At 39.6% G+C, this 26,478-nt stretch overlaps 1 protein-coding gene across 1 annotated transcript; it reads right to left on the bottom strand.

Annotated features, from left to right (window-relative positions):
* Window positions 1-516: 516 nt before the first annotated feature.
* SMARCA5 (SNF2 related chromatin remodeling ATPase 5) lies at window positions 517-25,764 on the bottom strand. The gene is given in 25 exon segments (XM_080343438.1): window positions 517-811; window positions 1,549-1,659; window positions 2,096-2,308; window positions 3,602-3,720; window positions 4,728-4,860; window positions 5,846-5,968; window positions 6,192-6,305; window positions 6,880-6,990; window positions 7,176-7,295; window positions 7,581-7,725; window positions 8,393-8,529; window positions 9,763-9,915; window positions 10,004-10,125; window positions 12,322-12,548; window positions 12,833-12,942; window positions 13,432-13,500; window positions 14,323-14,454; window positions 14,555-14,710; window positions 16,122-16,301; window positions 17,902-18,002; window positions 18,708-18,808; window positions 19,574-19,740; window positions 22,516-22,590; window positions 25,110-25,263; window positions 25,265-25,764. Coding segments are annotated over 25 exon segments (3,627 nt in total). The 5' UTR covers window positions 25,753-25,764; the 3' UTR covers window positions 517-745.
* Between the last annotated feature and the right edge of the window lie 714 nt (window positions 25,765-26,478).

Raw genomic sequence — 26,478 nt, 5'->3', positions numbered from 1 at the left:
GCCATTTGAGAGATTAAAGTTTAGTTCCTTTCTCTTGCTGCATCCTGGCACTTGGGCATTGCCAGCACCAATGAAGTGCTGCTCAGCTGTTTAATACATCTTTCCCTTCTGCTTCCTGTCAAGGTTTTTATTTGGGCTAGTTGTAAACAAAATCCTGGCTTGCTTTGAGGTTTGGATGGTGTTTGGACATGATTTGTGAAAAGGGATGCTTGGAAAGGAAGGCTTCAGCGTTTTTGTTTAGGGTACACAAAGTATAAGGAGTTAGACTGATGTCATCTTCTAGGGCAGGTGAAGTGCTGTGGGTTGGCTCTTCGCTGTGCTGCGCATACCCGGTCCTTCCTGCTTACACAACACTGATGCCTTTTGATGGGCAATGGCTTCTTACAACTCAATAGTTGTATTGATCATAATGGCAGAGGTGTTCGTAACACCCTAAGGGGACAAAAATATTGAGGGGTGACTAAATAGGTATCCAAGTGAAAACATAAATGAAAAAAGTCACATGAAACTTTATTAATAAATGAAGCCTATTTATTACTTCAAGTGTTAATGGTAAAAAAAATTCAGCACAGCTGTTGCATTTAAAAAAGTGAAACTACATTAAGTACTATGTTTCTAGTTCAGTAAACAGATGAACCCGATGTCCTTTAATGACATAATAGTTGAGCATTATACAGTACATCTTATGAAGACCCGTAAATTAAAGAACTACTTTTAAAATTTAGTGATTACAAAAATTCTGCATTCACAGCTTTAGCTTCTTTTTTCTTCCACGCCCATCAGGAGTACCATCCATTTTGCGCTTCTGTGCCTGTAAGGTAAGTTTTACAAATAAGTTATTGTGATACAAAAAGACAGCAAGCAATCAGTGCATTTCAAGTCAGAACAGACAGAGATGATTTACAACCATGGCAGCTTTAAAATGTAATATGGCAAATATGCACATCCTATCCAGGATAGCTGTTGTCTTGTATTCTTCCACGTCTGGAAGAGTGTGATTTCATACAAGTAAAACATGTATAGAAGCAAACAAAGATGTTATAAAGCTTTCTATTTAGAAAATGGTATTTCTAAATACACATTTAAATATTCTGTGAACAGTTCTATGAAACTTATTAATCTACCACTCTTTACTGATTTCTACACGTCTGCAAATAAGTTTTGCTTCTAACTTTTTGATATAACTGCTCTAGGCAACAACAATTGCAGGCAAGGAAATGGATGAAGTTGGTATTTACAAAATAAGCCTGTGTGTTTAGCAGTGCTTTAAATTTAATCAGCAAGAAGAGCAGTCAAGCATGTGCTTGTTTTCCAAAATCTAGCTCTAGAATGCCATTTCATGGGAGCTACAATTTTGGAACCTATTTTCCTTAATTTGACATCCACAACTGCACCAGCTGAATGACAGCATGAACTTTAAGCAGCTCTTGTTAAGGTTTATTGTTGTTGTGATTTCCACTAACTTTAGATATTACTCTTCCTAGACAATTAACAAAGCGCCCTGTCGTCAACTGAGCTTTTCCACAGAAATGCCTTTAAAAATCTTACCGAAGATGGTTTTGGTCCACGTTTCTTCTTTTCTGCCTTTTCCTTTTCTTCCAGTTCCATGTTTTCTCTTTCAATCAGGGTGATTAAAGTATTGCACCTCCTTTGCAGCTCCTAAATTGCACAACATACTCACTTATTACACTAGGCAGCCACTTAATGTAAAAATCATATTCTAATATTACAAATGCCTGTAAATAGTTAAGTTTTTTTGCTGTATCTAGCAGAGCAAAAAAGAAATTACATATTTTTGATAGCGGCTGGCTTTACAAGAATGGATTTGATAGCAGATGTTTGCTTTTTAGAAAAGGGTTGTATTTAAATTCATGTGGATTTTGAAAAATGGTACCTTGGAATTCTGAATTTCTCCTCCTATAAGACTTTTTAAGTTACTGTGTTTGCCATCCGCTACAGTTTTTGTGAAGTCTATAAAAATTTAATAAATAGTACACATGCACATACCTCAGTATTTCAGAAGATTTTTAATTAGCCTGGTATATGTGTTCTCAGAGGCATTGATGAACAAAAAGCAAAACAGAATAATACATACCATTGCAGTTCTGGACTTGAGAAACCAGTCAAATCTGAATTGCGGGGAGTTTCGGATGCACTGTCTTAATTCATCATAGACATTTTCTTTATCAAATCCCAGCTTGTGAAGCATACAGATCAGAAAGCGATCCTCCTCTTCAGTGTAATTCTTCCCTTTATTGGTACCATACGATATTCTTAGCTGGTGGAAAGGGGCTTTGTATCTGCCAATCTAAACAAAACAAATCACATAAAACTAGAGAAATAGTTCAGAATTAGCATGGAACTGTTTTATATGAAAGCAATACATTACATTAAGTGTGCTGGTTTGACTGAAAATGGCGTAATTTTCTTCATGCAGTTAGAAACCTTTCTTTTCCATAGCTAGCACACTCATTATTTGGACTTAGTCTGAAAACAAGAGATAACAGCCCAGCACTGGTCTGAGAGCCGGGGGCACTCTGAGTGCTCTGCCCACAGGTGTGAAACATCGAGGAAGGGGGGCACGGATGGGGCAGAGCTTGACTGACATCCAGACTGATCAATAAGAGTGTTCCATCCCATTAGTGTTATGCTAATTATTTAAGGAGAGTTGGGAACTTCTATTTTTGGCTTTACTGATCTCACTGGTTCTTCTCTCTCTCTCTCTAGGGGTAGCCAGGAAGGTTCAGTTGTCACATTTAGCCCGGCCTTTTGCCATTTTGCAGAGGCCTCTGGGCTTTTCTGCCTTTTTCCTCTCTTTTTCTCTCTCTGGGATCAGCTTTAGGAGCAGGTGTGGCTTGCTGGGACTGGTTGTTCTGTTTTGGACAGAGTTCATGAGGAACTGCCTTGAGTATCTTTTATTTCTATTATATACATATATACGTATTTTTACTAGTAGTGTGTTAGTATTTTGTTATTTTATTAAACTGTGTTTATCTCAATCCAGGTTTCTCCCTTCCCTTTCGATTCTCTCCCCTGTAGGGGTCTGGGGGAGGGGGTGAGTGAGTGGCTGTCACGGTTGTGTTGCTAGCTCGGGTTAAACCATGACATGAAGACAAGGAAATTCTAATACACCATCTTAATTTACTAAATACCTGTTCATTACTTAAACCTTGGCTGGTAAAACATGGATGAGAATGAAAAAACTTCTCCTTTTATGTCCTCCAAACACAATGTACATATATATAAACATATATATAAAATTAAAATTTTCAGTTACACAGGTCCAACAGAAATTCTGCTTCTTCAAAAAGCAAGGAGGCTATTGGGAGTTTGTTATATGGCAGTACGAATTAAAGATGATTGTTACAAACAAGAGTTTAGGCCATACCTAAAGCTACCATTATAGCTATATCAGGCAGGATAGCAATTCTATAGAATAGAAAACGTGTAAGAAGCAACTGCTGAGGAATATGCAAAAAGCAGCAAACACCCACACCCTGCCCAACATGTCATCTTAGTATGTTAGTGACATTGGTGAGAGAGAGCCCTGCATCTCCCCTCGCTGGCGCAGGGAATAAAGGAAGAACCCCAGCAGAGATACCTTTGTATCAAGTGCTTTTTTGATGCTGATTCGTCTCTGAATTCTGGCTTCTCCTCTTTCTATCTGAGCCATGATCTTCTCTATGTCTTGGAGTTCATTGCATCTTTCCCAGAACACAGCTAAGAACAGAACAATTGGTTAGTTTCTTTTCATCATCTTAAAGGTTAGGTTTTTACCTAACCTTTTATTTCATCTTTTTTTTATGGCATCTTTTTTTTAACTTCCTTTTACCAGAACTCGCTGCTGTATCAAACCAGGCATGACTTTACCTGGCAAACCATCTTCACTTTCTGAAACCATGTGTTGCAGTATTTACAAACACTAGTTTGATGGAGTTCTCATTTTAAATGAGGTGCAATATAGGCTAGAAAGGTTTTTGTTAGCCTGTCTCCTTCTCAAAGGAAAAAGATTTTTCAAATGGAAACTGATGTAACAGCAATACATCAGAGCAAGTGAGAGGGCAACTGAGGCACCAAGACAAGAGCAAGTGTCTAAAAGACAATTAGATTATGTTTAAATATAAGAGGTTTTAAAAAGAATTTATCACATCTGTAACCTGCCATATACCTTTAGAAATTTCACTCCAGGACCTTGCAGCTGCACTACAGTAGAAAATGCTCCTGAGACATCAGTAAGCAGCCAAGTCCTCTTAGGTTACAAAAAACAACAGTCATTGAATTGTATTTTGTCACAAAATGGTTACCATATCCCCCTCCTGATGAGGCTGAGGTAATAATGGTGTAAAGATTCAAGAAAACTACTGGATCATGAATATGAGGAAAAGTTAAATCTCTCCACCTAAGTATTGTTCTCAGCATTTCCTTTTGCAAAATTAACAAGATGACAACACTATCCAGTTAGAGTAGATTTGGGAAATGTTAAAGTAGGCCTGCAATAGTTTGTATGCACCTTTCAGTGCAGCTTTAGTGATGCGGGGGCTAAACATGCTAAAATCTAGATCAGTCGATCCCAAATCCATCTGTACAATTCTATCCTTGAAAGTCATAAAGAGCCACGTAAGAAATTCTCAGGAGTGAGATGTTTACCACGCTCAGCAGCAGTTCAAACTAGGAAAGCAGCATTAGATATGGACTTGTGAAGGTGACTAATTAAAAAACCAAGTTACCTGAATACTCAATGACTTCCTCGGGGGTTTTTCCTTCTACTTCTCGCGCTATATTTTCTATGTCATCACGGCCCCACTTCTCATTAGCTTTGATGAATTGGTTAAAATCTCTCTTATTCCAGTTAGTGAATCCCTTTATAGCAATCAAAAGGAAACATTGCACACAAGTTCAGGAATTGTCTATCTCCACATTTCTTTCAATAGACTTATTTAAAACGCCTGTAACATTTCCATAATTCCAACAGTCATAAGCCTCTGCTTTCTCTGTGGTTTAATGTTAGCAGAAAAAAACCCTCTTTTCTGCAGTCACTGTGCTCTCTCCATCTACATACTACATCATGGTTACCACTGTTCTCTAACTACCTACTAATTTTGGATAAAACAGTCTTCAGCTCACAAATTCACCACTCCTACCAATATTCTCTGAAAGAGAACATGGGATCACTTGTGAAGAAGAAAAATCCCTCGAGTGACACAAGTAGTCTCTCTGTTTTGTCAAAAAGGCCCAGCAAGTGCCTCAGATGCCATTTTCTCCAGTCACTCTCTCTCAAAAGGTCTAATGATGTGCTGATGTTCAGTAAGGACAGAATTAGTAATGCTGAGGCTCTTGGCTGCCAATACAGGTCAAGTTCATGTTAGCAATAACTTTTCCAAACAGTTGGCAGTCAATCATCCAGCCAGCCATGTTAAGATTGTACTGTTTCTAATAGTGAACCATTCCAATGCATAACTACTCAAATGAGATTTTGTCCTGTAAGTCCTCTCCACTCCAAAAGACAACACAAAAATCTAATAACCTAATAAGGAGTAACAGGCATTAACCTGTTTTAAATTATTTACATGCTACCTAATTAAATACCTACTCAAGTTATATCCCCTTTAAGAGAGGGACACTACCCACTACGTAGAATTCAGTAAAAATTGAATACGCTAATTTGGGGCACATTCTTCAAAGGTATCTGGGCCCATGACAAACCTCATGTTAAATCTCTTTTCAACATGAACCAAAATTTGCAGCTGTGTTCACTACGGCATGTGTGATTGACGACTAAGAAATGTTCCTGTACAACACACGCAAGCTGCGGCTGATTTCGGTCTCACTAGAGAACAAACTGTACCTGGGTTAGAAGCTTCTCTTTCTCTTCTAGCTCTTCATCATTAAGCGGTTCAGCCTCATCAATCTTCAGCTGCTCTTCCTTTTGTACTTGGGCTGCATTTGGCAGGTCAGGATTACGAGGTACCTGAAAAGTTTTGCATTTTGTAAAATTTGATGTATTTTTCATAGATAACTGCTAATTACTAATTGTCGCTTTTCTGCTAATACAACCTAATCCTTTGTTCAAATCAACAGCATTTTATTTCCTTTAAATTAGTGTGAAAGGCAGGAAAGTACATATGCTCCTGCTGTTGCAGTAAGTTGTTGCAATAAAACGCACTGATGCAATGCATGGCTTCCTCTATTACCTTGTACCCAATTGTCTTCCTGTAGTAGAGAATCTCTTTTTCCAGTAGTTCAAACAGGCGTGGAGGAAAGAACTGAAAGTCCTGTACGTTTGGCTGTTTTGGAGGCCGTGGTGCCTGAAAATACATACAAAGTTTGTACTTTCACATCCAGAATCTGCTTGTACTAACTGCTTTCAGTTTATGAGCAAAAACCCCACCTTTATTTTTACAAAAATGCATTGACTCTAATAAAAACAAAGAAAGGCCACACCGTGCAAAAGACAACTACAACATGAAGAACTCTACAAGTGAAGGACCCGTGAGAAAAGGGGAGAGGGTCTTTTGGGAAGAGGAGGCTGGGGGGACAGTCACACATACATCCCCTTGAGCAAAGTTCGGTGTTCTGAGGACCAGTAAGGAAATCCTCCAAGGTGAGGAAAATCCCCAGCTGCTTAAATATATAAAAACAAAAATAAAAGAAAGACCGTGGTCTTACCCTCCCTTAACATCTTACAAGTTTCATCCTGCTCTTACCTTTTTCTCACAGAAGGTTGTATCAAACCCTTTGAATTTTTTAAAATCTAAATTGACACCCCTATTTGTAAAAGCCAGAGCTGTTTTATGAATTCAGACCAATTTGTTGATTTCAACTTTAGCCATTTATCATGCATATTTGAACAATTAATTTTTTTTTAATTAGTCAACTCACCTTGGGTGCTTTTGGCTCACTAACTCGAAGAGCCTCTCTGAAGTAAGCGTCCACAGCATAATTGGCTTTTCTTTCTCGTTTAGGTGGTTCAATCCACTCTGTAAATGCCATCTATAAAATCAAATCCCACAAAAAAATCATTATTAAGAATAAGTAGGTCTACATCTACTTCATTAAGTAAGTAATAAAACTTATTATTTTCATAAATTACATAGCATTTTAACCAACACTTCTTAAAAAAATATGGTTCAATTATACAAATCAGTGCTTTCCTCCGAAAGAAATTTAAATGTTACCTTCTGTTTTTCTCTGTAGTCTTCTCCTTCAAAATTGTACACGCTGGACTCTGTATCCATTGTGAAATTCCTGAGTGAGCTTTCACCCATCTTTGAAAGCTTTTCATTCATTTCCGCAGTCTTGGGGGGAGGGGGAAGAAAAGAACAGGAGCAGTTTTGAAAGGTACTTCACTATAAAACACCTCACTTATTACAGTAGAAAAACCAAATACGTTTGACCAATCTGAAACCCCCCAACAGCAAAAACCCAATTCTCTCCAGCTTACAAGGAAGTTGTTGTCTACATTATCTTACCATCATACTTAAGTCTACAGCTGGGCTTCCTTTTTTTTTTTTCATTTTAAACAAACAAAAAAACAAAAGAAAAAAACCCACACACAACAAAAACCATCCACTTTATCTCACCTTCTTTGCACCTCTTTCCAAAATGTGATCAATGTCTTCATCCGTAATCTCACTCTCCTTTGAGGCAAACACATGTGTTGCTCCATGTCTGATCATTTGCAGCATTTCATCCTTCCCAAGTTTATTCAGGTTTTGATCCACCAGTCTTCCTGAAGATAAAAGCATTGTTGGATAGCAACTAACTAAAGGGCTAATGTTACGGAAACAACAATACATGATTTTTCTCCCCTTAACATTTCCAAGTTAAAGCTGTATCCTTTTCTCTCAGTAAAGGAAATTCCAAATAAAAACCCACAAAAACACAAAATCCCACCCGCAAAATCTAGCCAGGGACCACATACATCTGCTCTATTAGACATTGCGTTCTATATAAGCTTTGTAATGGTGTATGTTTTTTGGTGATTTTTTTTTCCCCCAGAAATAAAGTTACTGATCCCATTCAAGTCAACCACAAATGTTACATTGTCATCACCTCTCCCCAGCTATTAAAAAGAGCCAAGGCAGTAATTTCTCTAGTTCAAAGAAGTTGTTAAGTGCTTAAAAAAACAACCAAAAAAACCCCAAACCTGACTATACCCACTTGTATGGATGTATCACTAAGGGGGTCAACAAACAGTTAGAAGGAGGAAAGGAAGGAGGAGAGGGGAAAGAAAATACACTCTCAAGGGGACTAGGCCTTTGCACTCTGAGCACAAAGGCTGAGGCAAAAGCAACTTTTTCATTGACTCTTACTAGATGGTGTCACTATAGTTTACAAGTTGTGAAAAAAAAATAAGAGAAACACATCATATCTACATATTCCCTTCAAATACTTGCCTTGCTGAATGACGATGGAATCCAGCCGGAGTTTCATTTCCGCACGTTCCACTATTCTTTCTTCCACAGTATTGTCTGTGATAAACCTGAACACCCGAACAGTCTTTGTCTGGCCAATCCTGTGCGCTCGATCCTAGGAAAAAAAAGTCATTAAAAAAAAAAAAATCAGTACTTGGTTCCAGCATGACGATATAATTAGTCTTTAATTGTCATTAGTTTCAACATCCTAATTTACAAAATGGAACAGCATAAGTTAGTTAAATCTTTAGCCATCCATTTAACATGGCTACCCAAGACAGCACATTCTTATCTGCATTGCAAGTTTTGGGGTTTTGCAAGTTTCTTAAATAACAATGAGTCTTCTCTAGACGTCATACCTAAAAACTGGGGAGGAGGGTGTTGTTAAATCACAGAGGACTGAAGACTGGATGCTTCTAACCTTATGTAACTTTCTGTAAAATCAAAGTATTTAAGAAGGTGTCTCTGTACTGCCCAAAAGCTGCCTGTCTCAAAACTTCAGTTTTGCTATGACTATTTCAAGAAAAAAAATACAAGGCACCACCCCACCTGACTGGCAAATCATTAGTCACTCTGGGAATTAGTATTTTAAGCATACACCTTTAGTGGTACCTGGAAGTATCTCGCTTTAGCTTCCAGACACCAGTTCCGTCATTCTTGTGAATTGATTTTTTGCTAAACTACTTGAGAACTTACAGCTTAACTGAAATAATTACAAATAAATTTTGAAGATTTGTCACTGAAACACCTCATTTGTCAAAAAACACTGATGTTTTTTAAATAGCTTTACTTTCTTATGCAGTGGAGTAGTATTCTTGACACCACTCCTGAGGCTGGAGATACATGCAAATATACTTCAAAAGAAAATTAAAGATGGTTGGTAAAAGGAGCTTGCTCACTTATCACCACCATCAAAGCGGTTTTTTAGAAGCTTCATTTAGCTTTTTGTTGTCTCTTTTCTAAGGTATCAGGGAACACAGTGCAAACACGTTCACCTACACTCCCCACAGAAGTAAAGCTTTATAGTTTTGCAATTAACACACACTATGCTAGGGTTTTTTTTTTTTAAGAAAATATGTTATTTTCATTAAATACTACTGAGTACTGTAGCATATATCCAGCATTTCCCATTGCATAAATCACTGCATAGCCAAAGTGTGACTAAGGGTTCCACACAGCGGAAGCTGCACTGGAACTGAAAATTAGTCTTAAAAATATTGCTCTGGTGCTAAACCAGGAAAAAGACCATTTTGCTTTGGAAATAATACATCATGCCGAACACGTAACTCTAGGAAAGTTCTGTGAAAAAGAAAATAAAAAGGAAGGTCATTTCCAGCTGGATTCTTACCATAGCTTGAAGATCTACTTGTGGATTCCAGTCTGAATCATACAGAATTACAACATCAGCAGTAGCCAGATTGATTCCAAGGCCTCCTGCCCGTGTACTCAGCATGAACACGAATTTTGAGCTACCAGGTTCATTATATGCATTAATAGATGCCTAAATAAATAAAAGGAATGTATCAGTTAGTACTCGTAAAACATTTGTTTCATTTTTACTTAAGCGAAATACTTAAAATTTGAAATACCTGTCTCTCGTCATGTGGTGTTTGTCCATCCAGTCTACAATATTCATAATTTCGCCACATACAGTAATCTTCCAAGATATCTAGGACTCTTGTCATCTGACTGAAGATTAGGACTCTTGAACCTGTTTGGGTAAAAAGCTTTCTTAAAGCTTTATTTTTTCACCAAAACTTAAGATTTATCAAACTATGCAAGTTTGGATTATCAGAAAGGGAAAGAGGACAGTTGCATTTACTAAGAAGCAGTTAGAAATAAAAAGATTGATTTAAATAACGTAATGAAGATAAATTTTCAAGAGTAAATATACATATATAAAAGAGCACATATTGGAAAAAACCAGTATTTTTGTTGAGCAGCCATTAGAACTAGAGATCTCATTTAACTTAAAATGTTTCTATGAATTACAGAGCCCAATATATAATCATAGAATCATATGTTTGGATTCAGAGGAACCTTTAAAGAATATCTAGTTAGTCCGACCCCCTGCAATGAGCAGGGACATCTTCAACTATTAGGTTGGTGCAAAAGGAATTGCGGGTTTTGCACTGTCGAAATGTTCTGTTTGATGTTGGATACATTCTTAAATAACTGTGGTTATGTTATACATGATTTGAATCTGCTTTTCTCGCTTTAGGGGTTGTTGGTTTTGTTTGTTTGTTTGTTTGTTTGCTACTAACTGATTACTTGCTGTTTATTTTATATTTAAAATTGCAGCTGTTAGAGCTGTTTCACTACCAACCGGCAGGCTCCTGTACGTGCTGCGGGGTTTGCTTGTCTTACTGGCTACTGAAGTGTAGTTAGTGGCTGCTTTCTGGCTTTTGTTTTCTGTTGTAGTCCTCATTAAAATGTTGCCAGACACAGCGGAGTAAGATGATAACACAAATATAAGAACATCCAAGGAGAACAAAGAATGAAATTTTGAAGGATTTGGTTTGGATTTAAGGTATCTAGAAATAAAGTAAGTTCTTCTTAAGGACTTGTCAGTTTACTTACCTGCGAAGAACAAGCTCCAGAAAATGTAAATGTACAGTAATTTATGCATATAGACACAACAGTTTCCAACCTACTCGAGAGATTTAAGTAAAACACAGAATACTCCAGAGCTTGCATTTCCTTCTATATTTCCTAGTCTGTTTTTTTTTTTGTCCTTTGGACTCAGGCTGTGATAACAAACTCTGTTTTGTTTAATACGGTAATTTGATTAAAGACCAGGCCGATTTTAATTGCCATGTCTCAACAAGAAGCCTCATAGCAGAAAGAAACGAACACCAAAAAAAGCACAATAAGCACTGAATTCTTTTTCAGCCTTACAAAGATGTGCATCACCACAGCTGCTTCAACGACACCTGGATACAAAGTACAGGTTAATTTTATATTAACCCAGGCTGAGGTTGTGACTTGGGTTTATTGTTCTGCAGTGTCTCCCCAGTCACAAGCCTTCCTCTGCTCCTTTAGCCAAGTTACTTCAGCATATTCATTGAAATAATGAGTTAAACATTTATTCCAGAGTAAAAAATTCTGCGGTGATTGAGTTTTACAGTAACGTATTACAGAGGTTTGTCCCTACTATCAAAGAACTTTAAGGCACGTAAACATGGGGGAGCACTCAGTTACGTTAAAGAACTCACTGAAAAAACTCAGGTACTGCTCAAAATCATATCCAGCAAGAAAGAACATTCCACAAAGGATTCGACTTTAACCTTACACGAAGACTTTGAATCTGAAATGGTACTTCATGGTAGATCAAAGGAGTGGCTAAAATACCGCATGATTAATCTTTCAAACAGCTGATAATGCTGAGAAAGCAAACCTAAAGCCCAGACCAACTGATGGCTTCTTTGGTCTCAGATTAGCTGGGATGAAAAAAAACAACAAAAATATACAACAAAAACACAGCAAACCCAACACAAATAAAAAAACCACACACCAAAAAACACACCACAAAAAAATCATACCAAAAACAAACAAACCCCATCACCACCACCCAACCAACCACCAATACATCCAAATCAAAACCAACAAAACACCATGAAACCAAACCAACAAACCCCAAAAACAACAAAATCAAAAAAAAAATTTAAGTTACTAAAAGCCATAATGACCTAGTTATCCAATTATTTATGAAGGCACTTTCAAAAACTGTTTTTGTATCAACCATTTAAGCTACAGTGCTTGACAAGCTGGTATCATGCCAGAAACCAACCAAACTCCTGGCAGAAGTGTGCCTGCTTTTGCCAGGATATGTGCAAACATTAAGAAGCACTAACTTTCATTGTTATTGTCAAAACAAACTCTTTTCACACAAGCATGAGATGCTTACCTTGTTCTTTCAACTTGGGTAGCAATTTGTCCAATACTACCATTTTGCCACTGTTGGTGACCAAATGCATATCTGTTGTGTATGGTGGACCAGGTTCTGCTCCATCAAAGAGGTATGGATGATTGCAGCATTTCCGCAGTTGCATGAGGATATTCAACAGTCTCATTTTGTCCAGCTTCCCAGCTGAATTCAATATATCTATATCCTTCATTAAGATCCGTGTATACCTATATTGAAGAAAGAAAAAACTTTTGTGACTTGAAAACAGAGTTGACCTTTCTTTAAATAGTAAGTATAGTCAAAAGCTCACCCCCCCACCCCCATTTCGTCCGATAACTCTCACTGAGATGCATGGTTTTGTCATCACAAAAGTGTCACAAGGCGATACATATGAGTTGGAAGGTATTTAGTACATTAGGAGGAATTAAATCGAGTTCCACACAATAATCAAGTCACAAGCAGCACATTCCTCCTGAGCCTTAACCACGGCACAGCCAAGTATCTCCATTACCATTCTCGTTGCATTTTGCTGAGACCCACATAAATTTTCACTTCCTTCTTTGGAGGTAAGCTCTTCTCCACATCAGCCTTAATGCGACGCAGAAGGAAGGGTCGTAGCACCTGAAAGAGATTGCATCATTAAATATGTTTTGGAAGCTGAAATACTGAACAGGTCAATAGACAAAAACAGTGCAGATATTCTCTGCCATAAATGCTCTAACAACAGACCTACTACAGATCCTAGCAAAAAGCAGTCTATCTGGACATGTTATACATGGGAACATACATGCATTTTCTTCAGAAGACTCAAAGGTTAGGCCAAAATCATCTTTCAGATGATTCTACACCCCTTGATCCTTTGTTAATTTTGCTTGACTGAAATATTTGGTCTCTTCATAGCCAATATTTTTAATGTATTCAGAACCCTGAAAGTCAGAACTATCAACCCTTCTTTCCCACCTAAACAATTTCAATAAACAGATCATTTCCTGAGCTTCAGCAACCTGTTCTAAAAGTCTACCATAGTTTCTGGAATAAGGTATTTCGACCTAATACTCTGTCACAAGAAGCATTAAAATAGTTATTTATACAAAAAGCAGAAAGGCTTACCATATGGAGACGTTCCACCAACTTTTGATCCCCTAAACAGTTGTTTGTATCAAACCAGGAATCAAAGTCCTGTATCAACAAAACCACTGATAAGTAAGAAGTCTCCTTTCAAGGTGCAATGCCATTACAATGGTGAATAAATATAACTCAAGTGATTCTCTTAAACAGGCAGTAAGTAAAAGAACAAATCACTTCTTTTGGTCTGTTTTTATAGGAAAGGTCTGTGACAAAACATCTTAAAAAACAAACCAAAGCAAACAAAAAAGCATAATTAAACAAAAACAAACAAGCAAACAAAAAACCCCAACACAATCTTCATAACATCAGAAGACAAAAAAAATTTTAAAAAAAAATGTGAGTCCTTTTCTGCTGAGAAAGATTCGCTCATATCACTCCACTGCACAAATTCCAGTTGGAAGCAGCATACTACCACAGTAGTGTAATATACCACAAGACTTCCCTTTCTACAGTTGTAACACTCCCATTTCATCAAAACAGTTATGTACATGTTTTACTTTCTGTAGTCTGTTGGTCATTGTATAGTACCTCCCAGCTCACAGAAAAGATTAACAATAATGTAACACAGTCAAATATAAGAACAAAGTCAGTTGGTTTAGTCATCATAATGTTTAATCCTTTTTTGAAATACAGTAGAGATCATCTTCATATTGTGATTTTAAACACCTCTCATATCTGCTAAGCTTACAAGAGCACTTAAAATGGCCAAGCTGGGAAAACCGTCTACCCTACTATACTGCACAACACTGGAAACACTGTCAATCTATCATTATCAGTAACTGATACTCCTAACTATACAATATTCAAGTCTGTTTTCAAATCCGGAAAAACAACAAAGTTCCTTTAATTCAATTAGCAGAAATGAAGACTTACTTCAGATGAGTTAAAGACATCTGGCAAAAGGAAGTTAAGAAGTGCCCAGAGTTCGTGTAAGTTGTTCTGAAGCGGAGTTCCAGTCAACAGCAGCCGATTTGTAGTCTTGAATTCCCTCACAATTTCTGATAACTGAAGGACATTGAATCATAAGCAAACGTAAAATTACTAGTCCCCACATCACCACCTAGCAACCCACACAAATATCTCGTTCAGTTAAAGTATAAATTACCTTTGATTTTTCATTTTTAATCCTGTGGGCTTCATCTATAACTAGGTATCTCCAGTTAAACTTTTTGAATACTGATTTCTCTTTGATAAGCATTTCATATGATGTTACACAGACATCCCATTCTCCGGGCAGCAACACATCTCTGACAAAGGCAGCCTAGACAACAAGGTGACACGTAATTACTGAGGTTTTGTCAAATCTGAACCAAATAGAACACACTAGCACTGTTAAAATTTTAAGACAATGTTGCTACTAAATTTGAAAGAAAAGGTAAGATTAATTATAAAGGAACTATAACATGCAGCCATTGTAAAGCTTGATGATTTTGTCAGTGCCAAAGCTGCTAAAACTACAGATGACTACCCAGACATGAGGTTTTTCAACAGCTGATTAGAACTCGAAACTAATTTTATGTGGGGTCTTATTTTTATTCAAGTTTAGAAAATAGTAGGTTTAGAATATAATTAATAAACTCAAGCACAGCTTTATTTGGCCAGCTGAACAATTTCTAGAATGCTAACATCCAAGGTTAAAAGTAATTACACAGTAATTATTCAGAATTCAAAATACAGAGACATATTAATGTTAAGGGCATAACTAATATAAGCAAGAGATACACTGAAGGAACAGCAGCAAATTTTGGATTCTAAAAAGATGCACCAAAAAAAAACATATATATATCACAAGATATTAGACCTGGACCAATGACTTCATCAACATTTTTGTGATTTTGAACCCAACAAACTCTGAAAACAGAGCTAGGTGCCTTTAGGATTAAAAAAAAAATCCTGCTGACAAAATCTGAATTGCACCAGTAATATCTATTCCTTCCATAAATAAATGGCTAACTCCAGTTGACTAATCTACAGATGTGCCATCATATTCCATGGTTTTTAAGTGTTCCTTTGCTGTGTTAAAAAAAAAAAAGCAGAGAACCAATACTGAAGTAACAAAAAGACAGTGACTGAAACACCAAGGCTCTAAGAGGCTGAACAATATTTGTTCTTAAAACTGACAAAATTCAAGCCAAATAAGATCCATTCGTGTACCACTGTTACCAACCAACCCACCTCGGCACCTCCAACATTAAGCTGACAACTGTTTTCAGAAAACCGTTCCTTAGAGACAAGACCCCACAATCCTCTCGAGAGCCGCTGTTACAGCCAATACAATGTACTATACTATACAGAGCGGAAAACAAATTACTTTTTTTACAGAGTTACATATTCATACAAACAACAGCACTTTACACGAAACACTTCATCTTCCTATTTCAAAATTTACTGGGTCTGGTTGGTCTACACAGTGTATTGCCTTCACAAAAGGAGAGAGAAAACATTCAGACAAGAAATTATGAATGCGGAGTGATGAAGCAATAGCTGAGCAACAAATGTGAATTCTAAGCTGCTTATATTTTAAGTAGGTAGCGCTTGTAGGTCTTACTGTTTAACCATTCAAAATCCAAGTAATATCCTTCCCTGTGAAGGACAGGTAAAGGGCAGCAAGATCACAAGCTGGATTTACAGTGTACAAACACAGGAAAAAAAAAAACCACATGAAAACTTACTCGCTGGTCTTTATCGCCTATCAAACAAACTGCTCGAAGTGTGGGTACCCATCTCTTGAATTCATTCATCCAGTTATGTAGAGTGGACTTAGGAACTAACACCATGTGAGGACCAGGAATATTTCTGTAGTGTTTCATATACCCAAGAAGAGAAATTGTTTGCAGTGTCTTCCCAAGACCCTGTAAGAAACACAATGTGTCAGAAAAAAATCTCTCAGGAACACCTTTAAAAAGCTCAAGAGTGAGCTGAGTACATAATGGAAGAAACAGCAGCCTGAGCAAATCACTAAAATATACTAACAGCCACAAAAGGCATCAAACTTTTTGTTAGGAAATGCTTGTATTGCTTCCCACAGTTCATTTAAAGAAAAATAATAAAAGTAACGTTTTTCAAACCTGGGACTACGAAGTTAGAACTTTGTCTTACCTTTCAAATAAGACATTCTTGCAAGAAAACATTATTTCGAAAAATCTCATTTTGTAGACTAGGCTATACTCAGATTATTTATTTAAGAGGTCAATGAACTTCACAAACTGCATGCATTCAATGAGTTGAATGCATGCAATGTATGCATTCTCTTAAACTTGAAATAAATTGAAGACATTAAAAACCCTGTAAGGAGCCTTTTACAGGCCACAAAACATGATGTCAATGCCAAAGAAGAAAACAAATACTGAGCTTCTTTAGAAGTTCTTTTTTTTAAGCATTCTGTTCATTATTCAACATAAATATTAAAAACTTTGTATTTTCAGCATATAATTTACTTAAAATGAAAATAAGGAAGACATGCAAAACCCAAATCATTTGTACCATTCAAATAATTCAAAAAATACTATGACTCAAACACATGCCATTAAAAAAAAATCAATCCAAAATAAACAAGAAACCTCTATTCATAAGCACGTGTTGAAGAAAATCATTGATCTATTTTGAAATGAAATGTGTTACTACACAATAACTTAAATTCATTTGTCTCTAATTTATCTTGAAGCAGTTTTATTACACAGCAAGTAAATTACCAGAAGGCATGAGAAATGCAACATACTGAAATATGACATTTTTGTTTGTGCTCCTTGTGAAAAATAGATACAACTAAAATGACTTAGAGAAAAAATATATCTGCCTGTCAAACTACTACAATTTCTTTTGCCTTCATCCCTTGTCTTTCAGAAAAAACAAAACAAAACAACAGAAAGAGAAGCTGCTATGGCCAGCACTGACTGAAATGTCCGCGGTCATGGTGTGAAAGAAATTTTAACACAGCTCTTTGGCTAAATCTATCTTAACATGATTTTTCCCAGAAAATTTCCCACTTGTAAAGCTCTTGCTGATGAGATCAATCCACACAGGACACTCATATCCTGCTATCTGCATTTTACCCTAATAACAACAGGAAGTGTTCCCACATTTGTTGCTCTTTTCACATATGACACTCTGTCCACAAGGGCAGGTTGAGAATACCTTAACAAAATATCTGCAACTTAGAGTAAAAAATAAAGGACACATAATTCTATAGAACAACTCTGAATTTGGAGGGTTTCATAATGGTTGACGAATTCCCTTTGCTATATGCCTATTTCTGAAACTGCCTTCACAGTTTATTTAAAGTAAGATATCCGTGACTCTTGACATTAGTGACTTAAAATATACTAGAAAAATGTTAGGCAAATTATATATTGCATTTTCTGCTCTTAAATAAATATATGTATACAGCTGAACTAAAATTGTATTGCATTGCATGTGTTCACAATTCCACAGAAACATGGGCTATGTACATACCATTTCATCTGCTAGAATACCATTGATACCATTTTCGTACAAAGAGATGAGCCAGTTCAATCCTCGGACCTGATAATCACGCAGCTTTCCCCATTTGACATCTAAAAGACATGAAAGAATAGACTAAAATATCTGTATTTAGATTTTAGATCTGTAGAAATAATTACTATCCCCAGCCTGCTAAGCGACACTGATTATCTCAGCCACAGAATAAAATCAAGCAGTAAATTTCAGGCAGTAAATTCCAAGGACAATGCATATGGGACACAGGGACACATTAATTTAATTTCTGTGAGCCGCCTCTACAATTTGGGTTTTTTAGTTTGTTTCTGCAAGAACACAAAATACATAGAAATCCTAACTCTGTCATTCCCCTTCTCCCTGGCAAAGAACAGATCAGAACAGTTGAATGTTAGAACAACAGAATATTGAATTATCTGTTAAATGGACTGGCAGCTCATAGGTGCTTTAAACTGTATGAGAAGATAGGCTACACATGTAAACACTGTAAAATGACTGACTTAAAACCAGCTGCCTCTTTCCTGGTAGCTCAGGTATTCTAAAGGAAAAGATGCACTGGACCATCTTTCCAGCCTGCCTGAAAGGACAAAGTTTCTTGCCAATACATTTTGTCTCATTAGACTGGTGCTGGTTATTTTTTTCTTCTTCTCTTGCCTTCCCCCCCCCTGCCCCAATTGATTCATTGTCCTTGGGAAGGATGAAAATAAACTTAATTTTAAACAACAAAGGCTTGATCTTTAAGGAAAAGAACAGAGGAAAAAAGAAAACGAAGAGAGGAAACACACATGATGGAGATTCTTCAAATCGAGTGCAGACATTAGTTGCCTTGGAGCTTTCTGTTAACAGCTCCTCGTCTTCTTCCTGCTCTGTTCTACGATGGCGGTAGCTGAAAAAAGTGCAAGAAAGAAGTAAGTTTCTGGCTAAACTGAAAAGACACAAAACTGTTCCCAAATGAAATCTAATGGCATTACAGGACAGATCACAAACACCCGAGGATGCGTCTTGCAAGTTTCTTCAGAAGGATTCTTATGTTCAGCTGATCGGTTGAAAAACTAGTTTTTAACTCTTTAGAGCCACTAGCTTCTTAATGACAAGATGGCCCTTGCATTCCAGCTCACAGTGTTTGCAGGCTCCAAAACTAGAGTAGGGTGACTAGAAAGGGATAAATTGTGTGCATCAGTACTGGCCTTTAATGACAAAACAGGGAATGGTACTGTATTAAGGGTTCTGGAACAGCTGCCAACTGCTACAGAGATACTGTAGCCATAGAAGCTGCAACAAAGGTGTTAACAAAGGCAATCCAAATTTCTAGACTTCTGGTTTTCAAGTGGCTTGGAAGATACAGTATGCTGATGTTCTCTATGAACTCTTACAATTTACAGCCACAAATGCTCTGCTTTTCCACCTGTGTTTTTCTTGTGCTGAAATACTTTTAATCATGATAGTATCTTACCAGCAACATAAAATTCTTACAAGTCCTAGACTTGTTAGGCAACCCTCAACTTGCAAGTGGACAGTTGAAATAACCACATATATACAGCATAAAACACACAGCATAACAGGACAAAAGGCTAGCAAGTTTAACTTACGCTTCTAAAGTACAATAAAATCCATAACTACAGTACAAGCTGGTCTACATGTCATCACTCACTCGCCAACTGACAGTAAATTCTGTTTCTCATCCTTCTTTATTCGTGGACGTCCAGGTTTCATTTTCAAAGGTGAAGTTGGAGTTTTCTGAGCAGCAGGCTGAATGAAATGAGCAAACAGCTCAGTCTGCTTCAACAAATATTCAAATCTGTTTGCTCTGTCTGTTTGCTGTTGACAAGGAAAATTAAGTAGAACAAGTGTGAGATATTACAGTGTCTGTTCATTCAAAAGAAAAAGCTTACAAATACTTTTTAAACATTCACATTTCTTTATATATATATATATACATACAATAAAAAAGAAGAGATTATTAACATCAATAATATGACTGTTGCTGACAGATTCAATATTCTTTTATTAGGTTCAGGCTAGCCTCTGCTACGCTGCAAGATAAAAGTTGCAAGACAGACCTGCGCTAAGCTAAGACTGAAGACTGACTTTGGCACAAAGATCGCATGAGTGTCACTAGACAAGGCCACAGAGTGGCCCTAACAACCTTCTATCAAAAACGAGAGTCCCACTCACAGAAATTTACCCCTACCCAGCATGCATGGCATTGTCAATGAACTTTTTCATCTCACCAACCTGGCAACAACTATTTTCTACCACATTAGTTTCCCGCTTGTGAGATAACACCACCTCACTGTGGTGTCAAGATAAGCAAAAGAGCTGGCATAAAAGGGGGCAGAATTGCCCATAGCTAGAAACCAGAACACCTACTTCAGCAGCAGAGACCTCTAAGATACGCTCAGCCTAACTCATCAGATGGCCCCCCCTTTGATATGAGTTGCTGTTTCTGGTGTGCAAAAAAGATTACAGAGGACAACATTAGTATCTGAAAGGTTCAGTTCTTTTGAGACAGGTTCCATTTGGAATCAACACATATTCCCAGGGCCACGTCAAGACTTTAGGACAGACAATGAAGACAGGAAACAGTTCCAAGCCTAACAGCAGCCCCTCTGACATTCTGCCAGCTGCCACAATGTAACCTGGTATTTAACAACTTGAACAGTTAGAGGAAGTGAGTTTTTTTAGTAAAAGGGAACATATGTTCCAGACTTTTGCAAGAGCAATGCCAGCTCTGTGAGTGTTCTCCTTAAAGCAAGCAGTTCTTGCACTACATAAAAGACAAAAAGATAGGGGGTGAGAGAAGAAAAACAGCCAGAAAGAGAACCTGTACGTACCACTAAAGTCAGACTCATTCTAACTATAGTTTAAGCTCGATTGACACTGCTACAATCCACATCCGCTGAATTCAAGTTTTCCTGTCCAGTCTTCATAGGATTCTTGTTTACTTTGTAACAGTTTCTGAAGTTTAAACTAGGTAAGATGTTACTACTATCCAAATTGCTAATCCTTATTTTTAAGCACTTGTTTAATTGGCTGTGCAAAGGAGAAGTAGAGGAGATACAACCCGCATTGCAAAAGTTCCCACATTCTAATATTTTAGTAAGGAATATTCCGCAAGTTTTGGCACTGGACACACACCCCACAAGTCATTTTCACTGTGCTTACAGATATTCCTTAAAGAGACTAACAAACATTGTCTGTGTTTTTTAGATAGGGCATAGACAAGAACAGTCTGTACTCTGCAACCTGGAGCTATCCTTCTCTCAGAGAAACTTTTCCTGTTTTCTCTTCCAGTGCATCTTCTCACTATTTCAACAGTAAAATACAACCCCCTTTGCAATCCTGCCTGTCTAGAGACTCGAAGAGACAACTCCAAGTTCACGGTCTTCAGTTTACCAGGAAGTAGCACTAAGAAATTAGCTGAAGAGGACTGAGTTATTTTCAGTGGCAAGAAGAAACACCACAGGAAGCAGCAAATTACAAGAATCCGTTTTGCTTTCATATGAAGAAATTCTACATGCAGTCACAGACACTGGAATTACAAACAGGAAGAAAACAAAATAGGGAGGAACAGAGAAAGAAAAGGTAATTGGATGGCAAAGAACAGACAGCTCCATCTCTTACTTTCAAGATATTATAAAACCAAGGAAAATAGTAAGTTCTATCTAAACCATGAAACATAGAATTACCCATCTTCAAAAGCTTTAGGAATGTATCTGGAGCTTCATAAAGAACAAATTAAATTTCAGAAAAAGCTAACAGAATCCCTTTCAGTCTAGGAAAAGTACAAGGGCCTCCAGTGAATTGTGAAAGCTAACTCTTATTTACTTTGACCCGTAAACTGTACTGTTTGAAAGAACCTGCCTATTTTGAAGTCCTCCTACTAAGCATATTTCAACTGAACAAGATTGCAGTGCCTACGCAAAGCCTTGGGCCAAACCTTTCCTTTTACTCCTCATAAAGAGAAAGTAAGATACTTTTCCTACAAAGGACTGCTGCTCCTGCAGTTTTAAAGTTTGGGATTATCTTCCTATATTTAACAGTGATATAAAAACAACTGATTCCATACATCGAGACAGTAAGGTAGCAGCCATTTAGAAATTTATGGACACTTTCCTAGTGGATCTTTTAATTTCTGACTGAGACAGTGAATACTCAACTCTTCATAATCTTCCTTCCCTGCAGAAAGGACAACTCTACAGGTTACTTCAAAAGCAACTTGCCAACTTCTATTACATTTTTTTCCCCTAAGACATTTTAATGTTGCCCATTATATCATACTTCTAAATCTAGAGCACCTCTGAGCAGCTAGGACTATAGTTCCTAGAAACGGCAAACACATTATCAGTTATTCCCAAAACTGCTGCAATGGAAATGGAGAAAGAATAGAGGAACAGTGAACAAAATGCTAAACAGCAGAAGAGTCTTAGGGGGGGTTATGATTTTTGGTTTCAAATTGCTTATATATTTTTAAATGACTAGACAATATTTTATAAATCCAGTTAAGAGATTTCAAACAAGCAGACAACTCAGTCTGTTTTAAGCAACTACATAAGTACTGGATAGCTGTACACATTCACAAATATTACATACCATTTTCTCTTCATATGTAGGATCCGCTTCCTGGATTTCTTTTTGTTTGCCTGGTGATGCATCATCAAAAGATTCCTAAGATGAAAAAGAATTAGAAAAAACTTATTTTCTAAGCAAGAGAAGATACCTATGTAAGAGAGAATAAGCTTGTTTCAAATTACTATCTATCCGTATCAGATGGCACAGGCATCTTTTGCTGCTTTGATACAGTCAGCTGTTACTTACTGTAAAATTACCTGGAGATGGATCAAAGATCCCTGCCACAGAGCGAGGGACAGAGCTAGCTCTCTGTAATCCGATTTAGCTCCATCATTAAAGCATCACATCAATGCGGATGCGAGAGACAGCTGTGGTGCAGGAGCTCGGCATGCTGCTTCTAGGGTGCTGAGCCAAAACTCTTCTAAAGCTGCCTCTGGAGAGTTCTGTGAAAGAACCAGCTCTAGTCCCAAAGCAAGAGTAGTTTCAAGGTTTTTCTCCCTTTTTCCAGATTATCCTAATCCCTCATCATTCTGCATTGAGGGAACAAGTCTGATTAAGAACCTGGACTGCAGTTTTGTCCTGGAAGCAGAGCAGGAATTTAGACAAACTGCATGTTTTCCCCATACAATTTACCAAATCGAATAATTGTTGTTACCACCAACAGCACCACTACTAACAGAAAAACAAGTTGGTTGGGAAGGAACAGTCCTCTCTCATCCCCTTCCTGTGAAATCCTTGACAGACTTCCTGCAATTTTTCTTGCAGATCAGTTTTGGTTTTTTTTTATACCCTCTCTACTCCTCTCCTCTATAAGGTTAACTCTCTCTCCATCACCTCCCACGTGTAATTTCATCTTCTGTTCGTAAAAACAAAACCAATGAGACAATCCTTCCTTGCTAAACCACACTAAGGCAGTACATTACAAAATAATTCTGGAAAGGGTGACAAAAGGAAATATACGAGATGCCTCCAAAATCATTATTAACCATCTGTTCAACTGAGCCAAGTAAGAATTGAGCTAAATTCAGTCTTTACCAGTCAATGTAGAATAAAGGAACAGAAAAGTAAGAAAAAAACCCATGAAACACGAGAAACAAAGGCACGCAAAACATGTGATGTTTGTGGGTGGCTGTTTCCTCAGTAAACTCTAGCAGGTAAGGCTTGAGGAAACAGAAGAATCCCAAGGCAAGTGTTTCATTCATCAGCCAAAATATAAAGAACTGAGCATAAAAAGATATAGCTAAAGATCTTCTAAACTCATTCCAGATCTTCTTACTCATTTCCCACTGGATTTAGCTAAAACCCACCTACCAGTAAGCACAAGACCATTTAAACTTCAGTACAAAATTCACGTTCCTTCTGAAATACCTAACATGCTAAACACGGAAACGCAGCAGTGCGCCATCTGACCTCGTCATGTGGAATAAAGATGACAAAAGCTCGCAGTTCAGCTGGAGAACAAGAAAAAGATACCTCCCAGACGACTACCAGCAAGCTATTTCAGCTGAAACCCACACAAAAAGGAACAAACTTTGCAAGCACGGAGCAAGCCCTCCAGCACAGGCAAATCAAGAGCACACGTTTCGCAGCTTCCAGGCGCTCAGACCCAGCACAGAGTTGCCCTGTTTTCACAGGCTCAAGCAGGGCTTATTACCCACAGTGCTTTGGCTACTTGCTCATCTGAAAAATATGGCGTTTACAAATTTATTTAAATCGAGTAGGTTGGACTCTACAGCATGACTCAGAGTACAAAACACCCAGTGCTGCAAGCAGGATCAGCCAGTTTCCTCATATCATTACACAGAAACAATGCTGCGATAAAATTAGCATCTCCAAGCAATCGCTCAAACCCCCTTGAAATTTCTAGAAAAAGCACCTGCTGCCAAAAAAACCCCTCAAAACAAACAAACAAACGAAAAAAGAAACCGAACTCAAACAACCCCCTACAAAAAAGTTTTGAGGTACTTCAGAGGAGGATGAACTTTACTGCAGTTTGGAATATGAACCGGCTCATGAGTGAAGCCGGAAGCACAGACGCCGGGAGGGCTCTGCGGGGAGGAGGGAGGGGAAGAAGGCGACTCGCAAGGAGCGGGTGACGGCCCCAGTGCGATCTCTGCGCTTTCGGCGCGGACAAGTGTGCGCGGGGGGGTGACGAACCCCGCTCCCGAGCGGGAGGACGCGGGGGGACTCCCCTTGCCCTCCCATCACCCCGCAGCGAAGAAGATAAGCGAGTGACCCGGCGGCCAGGCCTCCCCTCCCCGTGTCCCCGCGGCGGCGGCCGGCGGAGGAACACTGCACTGCGCACGGGCTCGTGCGCGGCGGTCTCCGTTGCGAGGGGCAGCCGAAGGATGGAGCCCCCCCCCCCCACCACCTCCGCGACCGCCGCGGGCCCGGCAGCGCCCCGGAGGCGCCGCGGCGCGGCCCTGCCCTGCGCCCGCCCCTCCATTGTCTCCCGCGGCCCCACGCGGCCCGGGGACGCCCCACCGGCGTCGTCCCGCATGGCGGGCACCTGCCGCCGCGCAGCCGGGCGCGGAGCCCCGGGAACCCGTCGCCGCGCCCCACGGAGCCGGGGAGAGGTGTGCGGGGGGGATTCCCGCGGCGGGAAAGCGCCTGACCTCCATCTCGCCGTCGCCTCCGGCCAGGCCGCCGGCGGCAGGCGGAGCTGCCCCCGCGGCCTCGCTGCTGTTGGCGCCCGGCGGCGTCGGCGCGGGCTGCTCGTCCGGTTGCGACGGCGGCGGCGGCGCCTGCTGCCCGGCGGACATGATCCCCACCGCAGACAACGCTCCGCCGGGGCTGCGGGCCCGCGCCCGGCTGGCTGCGCGTTGGGGTAGAGGGAGCGCGGGCGGCCGCCCGGCGGGGTGTCGTGGGAGCGGCGCGCTGAGCCCGGTGCGCGGTGCCCGGCGGAGGCCCCGTCCCCGCTGCCGCCCCGGCTTTCCCGGCGGGCGCCCACCAACCAGCACCCGAGCCGGCTGCCCGCTCTCGCGAGAGCGCCGCCGGCGGGAGCCACTGCGCGGGCGCGAGCCGCCGCCTGGCCGCTGAGTGGCGGCGCCCTCGCAACGGCCGCCGCTTGCGCGCGGCGGGGAGGGCGGGGCCGCGCGCGGTGGCGTCAGCGCCGTTCGCTCCCAACGGCCGGCCCGCGCGCCCCGGCGGGGAACGGGGCCGTGACCGAGCCCCGCAGCCTTCAGGGGAGGGGCGGCTTCTGAGCCCCCGCACCGCTCCCCCCGCACCGCGCCCGGCGCCCGGGCCGTTCATTGTCATTAATCAAAGCAGGTGCCCACAATGTGCTTCAACGTGCATCTTCGTTCAAAATCGGTTTAAAAGGTTCCTCACGGTGGCTTTTTATTGCTAAAAGCAAGAGCTGTGGTAAAGGTAACAGCACAAGACCGCTATGCCCGGGATGAAGTGTAACTAGTACCCTCACGGTGTTCTCCAAATTAAAATCCGAAGGGGACAGCACTGCTGTGAAAGAGCAGATCCCCACAAGCCCAAGTGCTTGAACGTTCCCAAGGGGGGCCAGAGCGAACCCCTCCTCTGTCACCTTCCCTCACTTTATCCACCTGAAGGAGCCAAAGTCTGTAGGCACAAAATACTTTTTTATAGACCAACTGAATAAATCGGAGTGTCCGCATCTGGCCTGAAGGCACTGGGGCTGCAGGACCAGCTGTGGATGGGAACAGAAAAAGTTAATATGGTATCATTCATCTCTACTTCAAAATTGTTTCTCCTCCAGGCTACTGCTTCTCCATGCCCCTTAGTTCTGAGAACCTCTGCCTTTATTGTAGGGATAGAATAACTTTTACTGAGCCTTCAGAGTTAATATGCAAGAAAATATCAGTCCCAAGTATTTCATTCCCAAAAGGTGAAACATGATAAAAAATATTCCTAGCCCAAACCTGAATTCCACAACAGAAACAGGATTTTTTTTCTCTCTGCATTAGAGTCAGGGAAAGGGAAAAAAAGAGTTTTACATTTGTATACAACTTG

Source organism: Nesoenas mayeri, assembly GCF_963082525.1.
Source record: "Nesoenas mayeri genome assembly, chromosome: 4".
Lineage (NCBI taxonomy): Eukaryota > Metazoa > Chordata > Aves > Columbiformes > Columbidae > Nesoenas > Nesoenas mayeri.
Note: the sequence above shows the minus strand (reverse complement) of the source record. Positions and strands in the feature narration are given on the sequence as shown.